This window comes from Panthera pardus, unplaced genomic scaffold, assembly GCF_024362965.1.
Source record: "Panthera pardus isolate Hobbes unplaced genomic scaffold, ASM2436296v1 HiC_scaffold_13, whole genome shotgun sequence".
Classification (NCBI taxonomy): Eukaryota; Metazoa; Chordata; class Mammalia; order Carnivora; family Felidae; genus Panthera; species Panthera pardus.
In genome coordinates this window covers 23073313-23090729 of record NW_026526688.1, presented here as the reverse complement: position 1 = coordinate 23090729, position 17417 = coordinate 23073313, and the positions used below count along the sequence as shown (strand labels likewise).

Here is a 17417-nt window from a genome sequence, read left to right as displayed (position 1 = left end):
GAGGAGGAAGAGAGAGGGAAGGGTGCTGAAGGGGTACTTGAACAAATTATAGCTGAGAACTTCCCTGAACTGGGGAAGGAAAAAGGCATTGAAATCCAAGAGGCACAGAGAACTCCCTTCAGACGTAACTTGAATCGATCTTCTGCACAACATATCATAGTGAAACTGGCAAAATACAAGGATAAAGAGAAAATTCTGAAAGCAGCAAGGGATAAACGTGCCCTCACATATAAAGGGAGACCTATAAGACTCGTGACTGATCTCTCCTTTGAAACTTGGCAGGCCAGAAAGGCTTGGCACGATATCTACAGTGTGCTAAACAGAAAAAATATGCAGCCGAGAATCCTTTATCCAGCAAGTCTGTCATTTAGAATAGAAGGAGAGATAAAGGTCTTCCCAAACAAACAAAAACTGAAGGAATTTGTCACCACGAAACCAGCCCTACAAGAGATCCTAAGGGGGATCCTGTGAGACAAAGTACCAGAGACATCACTACAAGCATAAAACATACAGACATCACAATGACTCTAAACCCATATCTTTCTATAATAACACTGATGTAAATGGATTAAATGCGCCAACCAAAAGACATAGGGTAGCAGAATGGATAAAAAAACAAGACCCATCTATTTGCTGTCTACAAGAGACTCATTTTAGATCTGAGGACACCTTTAGATTGAGAGTGAGGGGATGGAGAACTATTTATCATGCTCCTGGAAGCCAAAAGAAAGCTGGAGTAGCCATACTTATATCAGACAAACTAGACTTTAAATTAAAGGCTGTAACAAGAGATGAAGAAGGGCATTATATAATAATCACAGGGTCTATCCACCAGGAAGAGCTAACTATTATAAATGTCTATGCGCCAAATACCCGAGCCCCCAGATATATAAAACAATTACTCATAAACATAAGCAACCTTATTGATAAGAATGTGGTCATTGCAGGGGACTTTAACACCCCACTTACAGAAATGGATAGATCATCTAGACACACAGTCAATAAAGAAACAAGGGCCCTGAATGATACATTGGATCAGATGGACTTGACAGATATATTTAGAACTCTGCATCCCAAAGCAACAGAATATACTTTCTTCTCGAGTGCACATGGAACATTCTCCAAGATAGATCATATACTGGGTCACAAAACAGCCCTTCATAAGTTTACAAGAATTGAAATTATACCATGCATACTTTCAGACCACAACGCTATGAAGCTTGAAATCAACCACAGGAAAAAGTCTGGAAAACCTCCAAAAGCATGGAGGTTAAAGAACACCCTACTAACGAATGAGTGGGTCAACCAGGCAATTAGAGAAGAAATTAAAACATATATGGAAACAAACGAAAATGAAAATACAACAATCCAAACGCTTTGGGATGCAGCGAAGGCAGTCCTGAGAGGAAAATACATTGCCATCCAGGCCTATCTCAAGAAACAAGAAAAATCCCAAATACAAAATCTAACAGCACACCTAAAGGAAATAGAAGCAGAACAGCAAAGGCAGCCTAAACCCAGCAGAAGAAGAGAAATAATAAAGATCAGAGCAGAAATAAACAATATAGAATCTAAAAAAACTGTAGAGCAGATCAACGAAACCAAGAGTTGGTTTTTTGAAAAAATAAACAAAATTGACAAACCTCTAGCCAGGCTTCTCAAAAAGAAAAGGGAGATGACCCAAATAGATAAAATCATGAATGAAAATGGAATTATTACAACCAATCCCTCAGAGATACAAACAATTATCAGGGAATACTATGAAAAATTATATGCCAGCAAATTGGACAACCTGGAAGAAATGGACAAATTTCTAAACACCCACACTCTTCCAAAACTCAATCAGGAGGAAATTGAAAGCTTGAACAGACCCATAACCAGCGAAGAAATTGAATCGGTTATCAAAAATCTCCCAACAAATAAGAGTCCAGGACCAGATGGCTTCCCAGGGGAGTTCTACCAGACATTTAAAGCAGAGATAATACCTATCCTTCTCAAGCTATTCCAAGAAATAGAAAGGGAAGGAAAACTTCCAGACTCATTCTATGAAGCCAGTATTACTTTGATTCCTAAACCAGACAGAGACCCAGTAAAAAAAGAGAACTACAGGCCAATATCCCTGATGAATATGGATGCAAAAATTCTTAATAAGATACTAGCAAATCAAATTCAACAGCATATAAAAAGAATTATTCACCATGATCAAGTGGGATTCATTCCTGGGATGCAGGGCTGGTTCAACATTCGCAAATCGATCAACGTGATACATCACATTAACAAAAAAAAAGAGAAGAACCATATGATCCTGTCAATCGATGCAGAAAAGGCCTTTGACAAAATCCAGCACCCTTTCTTAATAAAAACCCTTGAGAAAGTCGGGATAGAAGGAACATACTTAAAGATCATAAAGGCCATTTATGAAAAGCCCACAGCTAACATCATCCTCAACGGGGAAAAACTGAGAGCTTTTTCCCTGAGATCAGGAACACGACAGGGATGCCCACTGTCACCGCTGCTGTTTAATATAGTGCTGGAAGTTCTAGCATCAGCAATCAGACAACAAAAGGAAATCAAAGGCATCAAAATTGGCAAAGATGAAGTCAAGCTTTCGCTTTTTGCAGATGACATGATATTATACATGGAAAATCCGATAGACTCCACCAAAAGTCTGCTAGAACTGATACATGAATTCAGCAAAGTTGCAGGATACAAAATCAATGTGCAGAAATCAGTTGCATTCTTATACACTAACAATGAAGCAACAGAAAGACAAATGAAGAAACTGATCCCATTCACAATTGCACCAAGAAGCATAAAATACCTAGGAATAAATCTAACCAAAGATGTAAAAGATCTGTATGCTGAAAACTATAGAAAGCTTATGCAGGTAATTGAAGAAGATATAAAGAAATGGAAAGACATTCCCTGCTCATGGATTGGAAGAATAAATATTGTCAAAATGTCAATACTACCCAAAGCTATCTACACATTCAATGCAATCCCAATCAAAATTGCACCAGCATTCTTCTCGAAACTAGAACAAGCAATCCTAAAATTCATATGGAACCACAAAAGGCCCCGAATAGCCAAAGTAATTTTGAAGAAGAAGACCAAAGCAGGAGGCATCACAATCCCAGACTTTAGCCTCTACTACAAAGCTGTCATCATCAAGACAGCATGGTATTGGCATAAAAACAGACACATAGACCAATGGAATAGAATAGAAACCCCAGAACTAGACCCACAAACGTATGGCCAACTCATCTTTGACAAAGCAGGAAAGAACATCCAATGGAAAAAAGACAGTCTCTTTAACAAATGGTGCTGGGAGAACTGGGCAGCAACATGCAGAAGGTTGAAACTAGACCACTTTCTCACACCATTCACAAAAATAAACTCAAAATGGATAAAGGACCTGAATGTGAGACAGGAAACCATCAAAACCTTAGAGGAGAAAGCAGGAAAAGACCTCTCTGACCTCAGCCGTAGCAATCTCTTACTCGGCACATCCCCAAAGGCAAGGGAATTAAAAGCAAAAGTGAATTACTGGGACCTTATGAAGATAAAAAGCTTCTGCACAGCAAAGGAAACAACCAACAAAACTAAAAGGCAACCAACGGAATGGGAAAAGATATTTGCAAATGACATATCGGACAAAGGGCTAGTATCCAAAATGTATAAAGAGCTCACCAAACTCCACACCCGAAAAACAAATAACCCAGTGAAGAAATGGGCAGAAAACATGAATAGACACTTCTGTAAAGAAGACATCCGGATGGCCAACAGGCACATGAAAAGATGTTCAACGTCGCTCCTTATCAGGGAAATACAAATCAAAACCACACTCAGATACCACCTCACGCCAGTCAGAGTGGCTAAAATGAAGAAATCAGGAGACTATAGATGCTGGAGAGGATGTGGAGAAACAGGAACCCTCTTGCACTGTTGGTGGGAATGCAAATTGGTGCAGCCGCTCTGGAAAGCAGTGTGGAGGTTCCTCAGAAAATTAAAAATAGACCTACCCTATGACCCAGCAATAGCACTGCTAGGAATTTATCCAAGGGATTCAGGAGTACTGATGCATAGGGGCACCTGTACCCCAATGTTTATAGCAGCACTCTCAACAATAGCCAAATTATGGAAAGAGCCTAAATGTCCATCAACTGATGAATGGATAAAGAAATTGTGGTTTATATACACAATGGAATACTACGTGGCAATGAGAAAAAATGAAATATGGCCTTTTGTAGCAACATGGATGGAACTGGAGAGTGTGATGCTAAGTGAAATAAGCCATACAGAGAAAGACAGATACCATATGGTTTCACTCTTATGTGGATCCTGAGAAACATAACAGAAACCCATGGGGGAGGGGAAGGAAAAAAAAAAAAAAAGAGGTTAGAGTGGGAGAGAGCCAAAGCATTAGAGACTGTTAAAAACTGAGAACAAACTGAGGGTTGATGGGGGGTGGGAGGGAGGGCAGGGTGGGTGATGGGTATTGAGGAGGGCACCTTTTGGGATGAGCACTGGGTGTTGTATGGAAACCAATTTGACAGTAAATTTCATATATTAAAAAATAAAAAAAAAATAAAAATAAAAAAAAAATAAAACATAGCTGTAACAAGAGACAAACAGGGGCATTACATAATGCTAAAGGGACCAATTCAATAAGAGGATATAACAACTGTAAATACCTATGCACCCACTGTAGGATCATCTAAATGTATAAAGCAAACATTAACAGACATAAAGAGAGAAATTCACAGTAATACACTTACAAGTAGAGAACTTTAGCTACCCATTTGGACCAATGGATAGACCATCCAGACAGAAAAATCAGTAAGGAAACTGGTGTTCAATGACACATTAGACCAGGTGGACTTAATAGATATGGACAGAACTTTGATTCAAATAACAGAATACACATTCTTTTTAAGTGCACATGAAGCTTTCTTCAGGATAGACACGTGTTAGGCCACAAAACAAGTTTCAATATATTCAAGAGATTGAAATCATACTAAGTATCTATTCTGACCACAACACTGTGAAACTAGAATTACCAGAAAGATACTGGGGTAAAAACAAAAACAATAGCAACAACAATAACAACAAACCCATGTGAGACTAAACGTTCTACTGAACAACCAGTGGGTCAAAGAAAGCAAAAAGATAATTAAAAATTAACTGAATACAAACGAAAATGGAAACAACCGTTCAAAATCTTTGGGATGCAGCAAAAGCAATTTTCAGAGAATTTGTAATGATACAGGCATACCTCAAGAAACAAGAAAAATCTGAATGAACAATCTACCGTACCCCCTTAAGGAATAAAAAAAAAGAACAGCCCAACGTTAGAAGAAGGAAGAAAAAATTAGAGTGGAAATAAATGAAATAGAGACTGCAAAAGAAAAGAAAACATAATCAGTGAAACTAAAAGCTAGTTACTTAAAAAGATAAAATTAACAAATCTTTAGCCAGAATCATTAAGAAAAAAAAGGAGAGGGCTCAAAATCGGAAATGAAAGAGAAGTTATAACCTACACTACAGAAATATAAAGGATTATAAGCAACTCCTATGAAAAACTATGTGCGAACATATTGGAAAACCTAGAAGAAATGAGTCAATTCCTAGAAACATATAATCTTTCAACAATGAATCAAGAAGAAATAGAAAATCTTATCAGACTGATTACTAATGAAATTGAATCAATAATCAAAAAACTCTCCATAAATAAAAGTTTAAGTTGATCATATGGCCTCACAGGTAAATTCTATAAAACATTTAAAGAAGAGTTAATACCTATCCTTGTCAAACTATTACAGAAAAAAAAAAATAGAAGAATTGCTTTCACCTTCATTTTATGAGGCCAGCATTGCCCTCATACCAAAGCCAGACAAGGACACTACCAAACACAAACAAACCAACAAACAAAAACAAGTTATAGGCCAATATCCCTAATGAATATAGGTGCTAAAATTCAATAAAATATTGGTAAACCAAATTTAACAATACATGAAAATTATTGTTCACCATAATCAACAGGATTTAATCTAGGGATGCAAGCATGGTTCAACCTCCCAAATCAATCAACATGATACATGAAATAAAGGATTCATGAAATAAATGAAGTAAAGGATTAAAAAAAATCATGTGATTATCTCAACAGATGCAGAAAAATCATTTAACAAAATTCAGCATCCATGCATGAAAAAAACTCAACCAAGTAGGTATAGAGGGAACATACCTCAACATAATAAGAGTCATATATGACAATCCACACAGCTAAAAACGTTCAGTGATAAAAAGCTGAAAGCTTTTGCTCTGAGATCAGGAAGAAGATAAGGATATGTTCATTAGGAACATATAATCTTTCAAGACTAAATCAGGAATAAATAGAAAATGTGAACATATTTTCATTATCTAGGTAAGTCCACTCTCACCACTTTATCCAACATAGAATTGAAAGTCTTAGTCATAGCAATTAGAAAAAAACTCACTGAAATTAGTAAGGAAGAGGCAACAGTGTCACTATTTGCAGATGACAGGATCCTATTCATAAAAAAAAACAAAAAACAAAAAAACAAAAAAAAACACCTTAAAGTCTCCACCAAAAACTATAGAACTAAGAAATCAATTTGGTAAAATTGCAGGACAGAAAATTAATACACAGAAATCTGTTGCATTTCTATACACTAATAATGAACTGAGAGAAAGAAATTTAAAAAACAACCCCATTTACAATTGTATGAAATTAAGGCATGAATTAAATGCCTAGAGATAAATTTAACTCAAGATGTGAAAGACCTATACTCCAACAACTATGAGACAATGATGAAAATATTTAAAGACCACACACACACATACACACACACACACACACACGGAAAAATAGACCATGCTCATGGATTGGAACAATACTGTTAAAACGACTATAATACCCAAAGCAATATACAGATTCAATGTAATCCCTATCAAAATACCAGTAGCATTTTTCAAGAGAATGCAAATACATAATTGTAAAATTTATATGGAATCACAAAAGACCTGAAATAGCCAAAGCATTGTTGAGGGGGAAAAAATAAAAACAAAACAAGCCAAAGGTATCACAATCTCGCACTTTATACTACAAAGCTATAGTTATCAACAGTCTGTTACTGGCCTAGTAAACACATAGATTAATGGAACAGAATATAGCACTCAAAAGTAAACTCACACTTAAATGGACAATTAATCTTCAACAAAGGAGGAAAGAACTTACAGTGGAGAAAAGACCATCTCTTCAATAAATGATGTTGGAAAAACTGGACAGCTACATGCAAAAGAACGAAACTGGACCCTTTTCTTTTCCTATATTGAAAAATAGAACTCAAAATGGATTAAGGACCTAAATACGAGACCTGAAACCATAAAACTTCTAGAAGAACACATAAGCAGCAAACTCCTAATCATCATCAGCCTCAGCAATATTTTCCTGGATCTGTCTCCCCAGACAAGGAAAACAAAAAACAAAAAATAATAATTGAGACTACATCTAACTAAAAACCCTTTGAACAGTGAAGGAAACCAGCACAACAAAAAGGCAACTCAGTGAATGGGAACAGATAATTTAAGTGATATATCTACTAAGAAGTTAACATTCTTTTTTTTCTTAATTTTTTAAAATGTTTATTTTTGAGAGAGAGAAAGAGAGAGAGTGCAAGGGGGGAGGGGCAGAGAGAGGGGGAGACACAGAATCCGAAGCAGGCTCCAGGCTCTGAGCTGTCAGTTTAGGCCAATGTGGGGCTCGAACTCACAAACCGTGAGATCATGACCTGAGCCAAAGTCGGACATTCAACCGACTGAGCCACCCAGGAGCCCTGGCGTTAATATTCTAAATATGTAAAGAACTTACACAACTCAACACCAAAAGAAAAAAAATGATTAAAAATGGACAGAGGACCTGAATAGACATTTTACCAAAGACATACAGTTGATTGACACATAAAAAGATTCTCAATATCAGGGAAATTAAAACCACAATGAGATACTGCCTTACACCTGTCAGAATGGCTATTATCAAAAATCCAGAAATTAACAAGTGCTGGTGAGGATGTAGAGAAAAAGGAACTCTTGTGCACTGTTAGTGGGAATGTAAATTGGTGCAGTCACTATGGAAAAACAGTATGGAAATTTCCCCCCAAATTAAAAACAGATATACCATACAGTACAGTAATTTCATTTCTGGGTATTTACCCAAAGAAAATGAAAACACTAATTTGAACAGATTTATGCACACCTCTGTTTATTGCAGCATTGTTTATAATAGCCAAGATATGGAAACAACTCAAATGTCTTTCAATAGATGAATAGATAAAGAGGTGGTATATATACTCAATGCAGCATTTTTATTTAGACTAAAAAAGAATGAAATTGGATCTGGGAAATATGGTGAAGTAAGGGATTATAAGCTCACTTTGTCTCATGAATACACCTATGCAACATCCACATTAGCGTAAATAACCCAGAAAATGATGTGAAGACAGGCAGAACAGTACTTTTAGCAGACATAATAGACTTTAAAGCAAAGACTGTAATAAGAAACAAAGGACATTATATAATCAGAAGGGGAACAATCCAACAAGACAGTACAACACTTGTAAATATTTATGCACCCAACATGGAAACACCCAAATACATAAAGCAGCTAATAACAAACATAAAGGAAGAAATCAATAGTAATAGATAATTACTATTATCTATTACTAGTAAGGGACTTTTAACACCCCACTTAGGTCAATGGATACATCACTCAAACACAAAATTAACAAGGTAAAAGTGGCCTTGAATGACCTATTGGACCAGATGGATCTAAAATATATTCAGAGCACTCTATCCCCAAACTGCAAAATACATATTCAGGTGCACATGAAACATTTTCCAGAATAGATTCCATGTTAGGCCACAAACAAGATTCAACAAATTCAAAAAGATCAAAGTCATACCATCCATCATTTGTGGCCACAACACTATGAAACTAGCAAATGACCACAAGAAAAAAATCTGGAAAGACCATAACTACATGGAAGTTAAATAACATGCTACTAAACCATGAATGGGTCAACCAGGAAACCAAAGAAGAAATTCAAAACTACATGGAAACAAATGAAAAAGAAAACAACAGTCCAAAATCTTTGGGATGTAGCAAAAACTTTCCTAAGGGGGAAGCTTATTCTAATACAGGCCTAACTCAAGAAGCAAGAAGAATCTCAAACAATTTAACTTTACACTTAAAAGAGCTACAAAAAGAAGAACAAACAAAACCCAAAACTGGCAGAAGAAAGAATACAAGATTAGACCAGAGATAAAAAATATAGAAACAAACCAACAAGCAAAAGACAAAGACAAAAACAAAAAACAGATCAATGAAACCAGGAGCTGATTCTTTGCAGGAAAAAAAAAAAATCAAATTGATAAACCTGTAGCCCGACTCAGAGAAAGGATTCAAATAAACAAACCTTTCATTTGAAAGAGGGGAAATAACCAACACCACAGAAATCCAAACAGTTCTAAGAGAATACTATGAAAAATTGTATGCCAACAAATTGGACAACCTAGAAGAAATGGATAAATTCCTAGAAACATATAAACTACCAAAACTGAAGCAGAAAGAAATAGAAAATTTGAACAGACCAATTACAAGGATGTTGAATAAAAAACCAACAAAAAATACCTCCCGACAAACAAGTCCAGGACCAGACAGTTTCATAGTTAACTTGTAACAAACATTTAAAGGAGAGTTGGTATTTATTCTCAAAGTATTTCAAAAAATACAACAGGAAAGAAAACTTCCAAATTCATTCTGAGGCCTGCATTACCCACATATCAAAACCAGATAAAGACACCAAGAAAAGAACTACCGACCATTAGCTCTGCTGAACACAGATGCATAAATCTTCAACAAAATACTAGCAAACCAAATCCAACAATACATTAAAAAAAAGAAAAAAATCATTCATCATGATCAGGTAGGATTTCTTCCTGGGATACAATGGTGGTTCAGTGTTCACAAATCAATGAACATGATACATCACACCTATAATAGGAAGGATAAAAATCATATAATCATTTCAATAGATGCAGAAAAAGCATTTGACAAATTACAACATCCATGATAAAAACCCTTAGCAAAGTAGGTTTAGAGTGAATATATATCAACATAATAAAGGCCATATATGAAAAAAGGTACAGCTGACATCAATGTTGAAAACCTGAGAACTTTTCTCCCAAGGTCAGGAACAAGACAAGGATGTCCACACATACCCACCAAATTGGTAAGGAAGTGAAACTGTCACTATTTGCGTATGACATGATACTCTATATAGAAAACCCTAACGACTCCACCAAAAAACTACTGGAACTGATAAATGAATTAAGATTGCAGGATGCAAAATCAATATACAAAACTTGTTGCATTTCTATACACTAATAATGAAGCAGAGGAAATAGAAATTAACCATCCCATTTATAATTTGCAACACAACTGATAAAATATCTAGGAATAAACTTAACCAAGGCATTAAAAGAACTGTACTCTGAAAATTATGAATACTGATGAGAGAAGTTGAAGATGACATAAACGGAAAGATATTCCATGCTCATGGATTAGAAGAACAAATATTGTTAAAATGTCCACACTACCCAAAGCAATCTACAAATTTAATGCAACCCCTATTAAAATACAACAGTATTTTTCACAGAAGTAGAACAAATAGTCCTAAAATTTGTATGGAAACACCAAAGACCCCAAATAACCAACGCAAACTTGGAAACTAAAAACAAAACTGGAAGTGTCACCATACCAGATTTGAAGACACTACAAAACTATAGTAAAACAGTATAGTAGTGGCATAAAAATAGACATATAGATGAATGGAACAGAATAGAAATCCCAGAAATAAACCAACAATAATATGGTCAATTAATCTAAGACCAAGGAAGCTAGAATATTCAATGGGAAAAAGACAGTCCCTTTAACAAATGGTGTTGAGGAAACTGGACAGCTATATGCAAAAGTATGAAACTGGACTAGTTCTTTACACCACACACAAAAATAATCTCAGAATCAACTAAGATGTGAGACCTGAAACCGTAAAAATCTAGAAGAAAGCATAGGCAGTAATTACTGACATTGGTCATAGAGACATTCTTCTAGATATGCCTCCTAAGGCAAGGAACACAAGGAACACAAAAGCAAAAATAAACTACTAGAACTACACCAAAAAAAAGGTTTTGCAAAGCAAAGGAAATATTCCACAAAACAAAAAAGCAACCTACTAAATGGGAGAACATATTTGCAAGTGATATATCTGATAAGGGGTTAATATCCAAAGTATATACAGCGCTTATACAACTCAACACCAAAACAAAACAAACCTCACATCCAATTAAAAACAGAAACATGAACATTTTTCCAAAGAAGGTATACAGAGGGCCAACAGACACATGAAGATGCTCAACATCATTCATCATCAGAGAAATGCAAATCAAAACCACAATGAGTTACCACCACACACATGGAAAAATGGCTAAAGTCAACAACATAAGGAAGAAGTGTTGACAAGGATGGGGAGAAAAAGGAACTGCACTGCATTGTTGGTGGGAATGCAAGCTGGGGCAGCCACTGTGGAAAACAGTATGAAGGTTCTCAAAAAATTAAAAGCAGAACTACCATATGATCCAGTGATTCCACTACTGGGTATTTACCCAAAGAACACAAAAACACTAATTTGAAAAGATATATTCACCTCTATGTTTATTGCGGTATTTACAACAGCCAAGATATGAAAGCAACCCAAGTGTCTGTTGATAGATGAATGGATAAAAATGATGTGGTGTACATATACAATGGAATATTATTCAGCCACAAAAAGAATGAAATCTTGCCATTTTCAACAACATGGATGGATTTAGAAGGTATAATGCTAAGTGAATTAAGTCAGAGAAAGCAAATACCATATGATTTCACACATATGTGGAATTTAAGAAACAAAACAAATAAAGATAAAAAGAGACAAAAAAACACAGAGAACAAACTGACAGTTGCCAAGGAGAGAGGTGGGTGGAGGGATGGGTGAAATAGACAAAGAGGATCAGTAGTACACTTTTGTAATGAAAACTGTGTAATGTATAGAATTTGAAGCACTATACTGTACACCAGAAACTAATATAACATTGTATGTTAATTACACTAGAATTAAAAAAGAACAACTGAATGAAAAAGAAAAACTAATAAGAATACAATATTAACATCTCCAACAATATGGATCAACCTAGAGGATATTATGCTAAGTGAAGTAAGTCAGTCATGGATAAATACCGTATGATTTCACTTATATATGGAATGTGAAAAAGACAAATGAATAAATAAATGAATAAATAACTAAAAAAAAAAAGAAGTTGAACAGAAAGTAATCTAATGGTTGCCAGAGCAGTGGGGGGCTGGGGGTTAGGGAAAATAGATGAAGGGGATTAAGAGATAAAAACTTACAGTTATAAAATATGCCATGGGGGTGAAAACTACAGCATATGAAATACAGTCGATGATATAATTTTATATGGTGACTACACTTACTGTGGTCAGCATTTTGTAACATGCAATTGTCAAATCACTATGTTGTATACCTAAAATATATTTTATGTCCACTTCAATTAAAAATAGAAATTCAACCCAAAACAGTATTATAAATAATTCTACAACAACAAATTACATAACCTAGATGACAGAGACAATGCCAGGAATATAGAACTACCAAAACTGAACCAAGTGCAGAAAGTCAGAACAGACCTGTAACACAAAATGAAATCTGTTTTCAGAAACCTCCCAATAAATAAAAACCCAATAGATGATAACTTCATCAGTAAATTCTACCAAAGTTTTAAAGACTGGTCATCAATCTTTCTTAAACTTTTCCAAAAAAAAAAAAAATATATATATATATATAATATATATATATTATATATATATATATACATATATATTACATATATATTACATATATATTCTCATATATATATAGAAGCAAGCACTTCCTAACTAGTTCTATATGACCAGTATTACCCTGAGACCGATAACAAAGACAATAGAAGCAAAAAGAGTTACAGAGCAGTAGTAACCTTTAGGACTATACATACTTAAGAAAAAAAAAATTCTACCAAACCTAATCTAGTTGAATATTAAAAGTTTTGTACAGCATGACCAAGTATGATTTATTCCAGGAGTTTCAGAGTTATTAAAAATTAAAAAAAAAAAAATCAGGGCCACCTGGGTTGCTCATTTGGTTAAGCATTCAACTTCAGCTTATGTCATGATCTCATGGTTCATAGTTTCAAGCCCTGCATTGGGCTCTGTGCTGACAGCTCTGGAGCCTGAAGCCTGTTTCAGATTCTGTGTCTCTCTCCCTCTCTCTGTCCCTACCCTGCCAGTATTCTCTCTCAAAAATAAGTAAATGTTAAATTAATAACAACCAAAGCAACAACAATAAAAAGTAATCAGTATAATACACCCAATTGACAGAATGAAGAGGGAAGAGCTAATCTTATTTGTTCATGAAGAAAAATAGGCAAAATCCAATACCCATTTATATTAAAAAAGATTCAACAAACTGGAAGTTAGAAGATAACCTCCTCAACTTGATATAGGACACTTTTGAGAAATGCCAGCTATGATCATACCCAATGTTGAAAGACATCTTTCCCCCTAAGGAATATGAAAAGATAACATCTTTCCCTTCTTCTATTCAACATTGTAGATGTTCTAGCCAGAATATTCATCAAGAAAAATAAAAGACAAGAGAATTTGAAAGGAAGACATGAAACTGTCACTATTAAAAATCCTAGACAATTTAAAATAAACTGTTAGGATAAATGAGTTCCCCACAGTTGCAGGATCCATGATCAACATGTGGGGTTTTTATACACTAACAGTGAACAATCTGAAAGGAAATTAATAAAACAATTCCATTTATAATAGGGTAAAAAAGAATAAGATACTTTAGAATAAATTTTACCAAAAAAACCCCCACAAAACTAAACGAAACAAACACCTAAAATATAAAACATTGCTGAAACAAGGTAAGGAAGACCTAAATAAATGGGAAAGCACCCCGTGCTTTTAAAATGGCATTTTTACCATTATTTTTGGTAAAGGGTATTATTACCAGTATTTTTAATATGGTATAATACTCCCCAAAGCAATCTCCAGATTCAATGCGATGCCTATTAAAATTTATAGTTCTTTTTGGAAAAATAGCAAGTTGATTGTAAAACTCAGAATTGCAAGAGGTCCTAAACAGCCCAAACAATATCGAAAGAGAGGAGCAAACGTGGAAGATCCTCCTGTCCCAATTTTAAAACTTTCTATAATGCCACAGCAATGGAAACACTGGTATTGACAACTACAAGTTTCCAACCATTAGGCAATGGCAGAATGATAAACATATAGATTGTGGGGAGTAAGTTTAGGAATTCCCTGAGCTTGCACCAATGGGTCAACAAGGCTTAGGATGAAAGTGTCCAGAACAGGTAAACAGGGTGATAGACTGCCAAAGCAGGGTTAAATTGCCCAGAGCTAATTACCAAAAGAAAGGTGCCTTGTTGACCCTGAGGTAGCATGCTCTATTGGTCTTATCCCCTAGGCAAGTTAAGATAAACAGATGGTTCTGGTGCCTGCCTTAGACAGCCATCTGCTCAGTGCCAGGATTTTGTTTTATATTGACCCAAACCCCTAACACTGCATATCTTTGAAACCCCCTTTTTCTCATACACTTGACTTAATGATCATTGTTTCATTATCTCTTTCTGCACACCTAATCACATTTGTAATCCTTGTGATCCTAATAAATACGGAGCAAGGACCCTTACTTGTGCTTGTCTCCTCCCAAACATTAGCCTCTCTCGTATTTAATTCTGTGTCTGCTCTCTTGCTGGACAAGAAAGAACTCCAGACCCGAAGTCTGCAACAATAGATTAATGCAAAAGAATTGAGAGCTCAAAAATATACCTGTATTCCTTGTTCTTTTAATTTTTGACAAAGGTGCCAGGACTATTCAATAAGAGTGGTCTCTTCAGCAAATGATATTGAGACAACTGGATTCCCACATACAGAAGAATAAAAACTCTTACAAGTAAAACTTAAATCTCTTATAAGTAAACATAGGTGTAAATCTTCATGACTTTGGATTTAGCAATGGTTTCTTAGATAAGAAACCAAAAACACAAGTGAACCAAGAAAATAAACTGGACTTCATCAAAATTAAAAATCTTTGTGCAAATAACATTATCCAGAAAATGAAAAGACAATCCACAGAAATGGAGAAAATAGTTGTGAATCAAATCTAATCAAGATCTAATATCTAAAGTGTATAAATAACTTTCATAAATCAACAACAAAAAGAAAGTCCCAAGTTAAAAAAAATGTTACAGGTTAAATTGTGTCCTTCCAAAAAAAGGTATGTTGAAATCCTAACACCAGTACCTCAGAATGTCTTAATTGGAAATAGAGTTGTAGATGTAATGAGTTAAAGTGAAGTCATACTGGAATAGGGTAGTCATTCATTCTAATATCACTGGTGTCCTTTTACAAAGGCTGCCACATGAGGACAAAGGGAGAACCCCGTGATGAAGGAGGAGGATTGGAATGATGCATCTCTATGCTGTGAATGTCAAAGATCACTATCCAATGACCAGAATTTAGGAAGGGACAAGGCAAGATTCCCCTGAAGATTTCAGAGGGAAATGGCCCTGCCTACATCTTGATTTTGAACTTCTAACCCTTGGAACATGAGACCATGAACTTCTAATTTATGTTACCTAGTTTGTGGTGTTTTATTACATGAGCCCTAGAAAATTGATACAGTGGGCAAAGGACCTGAGTAAACATTAGGGCTAAGATATACGAATGGCCAACACACACAGGAAAAGATGCTTATTGCCTGTAGTTCCTAGGAGAGACCACTCAAAATCACAGTGAAACACTACTTCACATCCACCAAATGGCCATCATTTAAAAAGAAAAAATACATGTCCTCAAGGATGGGGAAAAATGGGAACCCTAATACATTGCTGATGAGAATGTCAACTAAATAAACCGCTTTGGGAAAAGTTTAATAGTTTCTCAATGAATTAAACACAACTGTCACACAACCCAGCAATTTCACTCCTGGATATATAACCCCCTCCCCGCCAAAACTGAAAACAAAAGTTCAAACAAAAATGTGTACATGAATGTATATAGCAGCACTATTTATAACTGTCAACATATGGAACAACTCAAATAGTCATAGAGTGATAAATGGATAAGCAAAATGGGTATATCCATACAATGAAACATTGTCTAGCCATAAAAATAATGAATTATTGATACATGTTACATGTATGAACGTTGAAACATGCTAAGTGACAGAAACCAGACACAAAATGTCACATATTATAATGTAGCAGGACTCTCTCACAGAGAGATGGGACATCAAGGCTCTTCTTTCCAGGAAGCAGCTTTATTTGTGCTGGCACAGGCTCAGTGGGCTAAGACCCCAAAAAGGCTGAGCCCCAAGCACAGCGGGGTGTAGCCTTTTATGCAATTTCTACTTCTTTGTCTCCCATACATGGTGACACATATAGTCTGATTGGATACAGTCCAAGTTATGGAGTAATGTCAGAGCTATGCATACGTGTATGGGAGTTGATTGGGGCACGTTGCCTTTCTTTGTTCTGTGGAGTCTTCCACCATATCACTTAGGGAGGGGCTCTACCACATTAAGATTACATTTATATGAAATGCCCATTATAGGAAAATCTAGAGACAGAAAGAAGATTAGTGGCTGCCAACGGCCAGAGGAAGGAGGAAGTTGCGGGGTGACTATGTCATGGGTTCAGGGTTTCCTTCTGAGGTGACAAAAGTTCTATATGTATATAAATGTCTATACATGCACACACACAAACACGCACACATAAATAAACACAACACCCACATTGGTGAAAGGCAACATTTAATCCTTTTAAAGAAGGATTTTAAAGAAGGGAGTCATTACCTCTGAATGTGTCTCTCCCCATTGTATTGTGCCTCTGTGTAGGAGAAAAGAGGTTGACTGGTAAGGAAAGCAAGAGAAAATGAGCAAAAACCAAGATAAACCAATGCAGAAAAAAGAAATCCAATTAAATGACTGGGGGGGGGGGGGGGATGAAATTAATCAATGGTTTTTCAATCCTTAAGTTTTACTGAATGAGTTTTAGGTACAGAAAAGATGTGCTTATCTAATTCAATGCTTTTCAAATGCATAGCAGTTTCCATGTGGTAAAGCACTTTTAGCTTATCACTATGCAAAGGACAGTAGCCTTGAAGAATATCTTAACTGGTGATTGCTTTTCTATCAGCAGCTTTTCAG

At 35.6% G+C, this 17417-nt stretch overlaps 1 protein-coding gene across 2 annotated transcripts in view; it reads left to right on the top strand.

The window, feature by feature from the left end:
• TUSC3 (tumor suppressor candidate 3) overlaps nucleotides 1-16143 on the top strand; it is a 283032-nt gene extending 266889 nt beyond the window's left edge. For both annotated transcript variants that reach the window (XM_019466760.2, XM_019466756.2), the window contains one exon: nucleotides 15622-16143. In XM_019466760.2, the coding sequence (XP_019322305.1) occupies nucleotides 15622-15655 (34 nt within the window). In that variant the 3' untranslated portion in view covers nucleotides 15656-16143. The remainder of the gene's footprint in view (nucleotides 1-15621) is intronic.
• Nucleotides 16144-17417: the final 1274 nt, after the last annotated feature.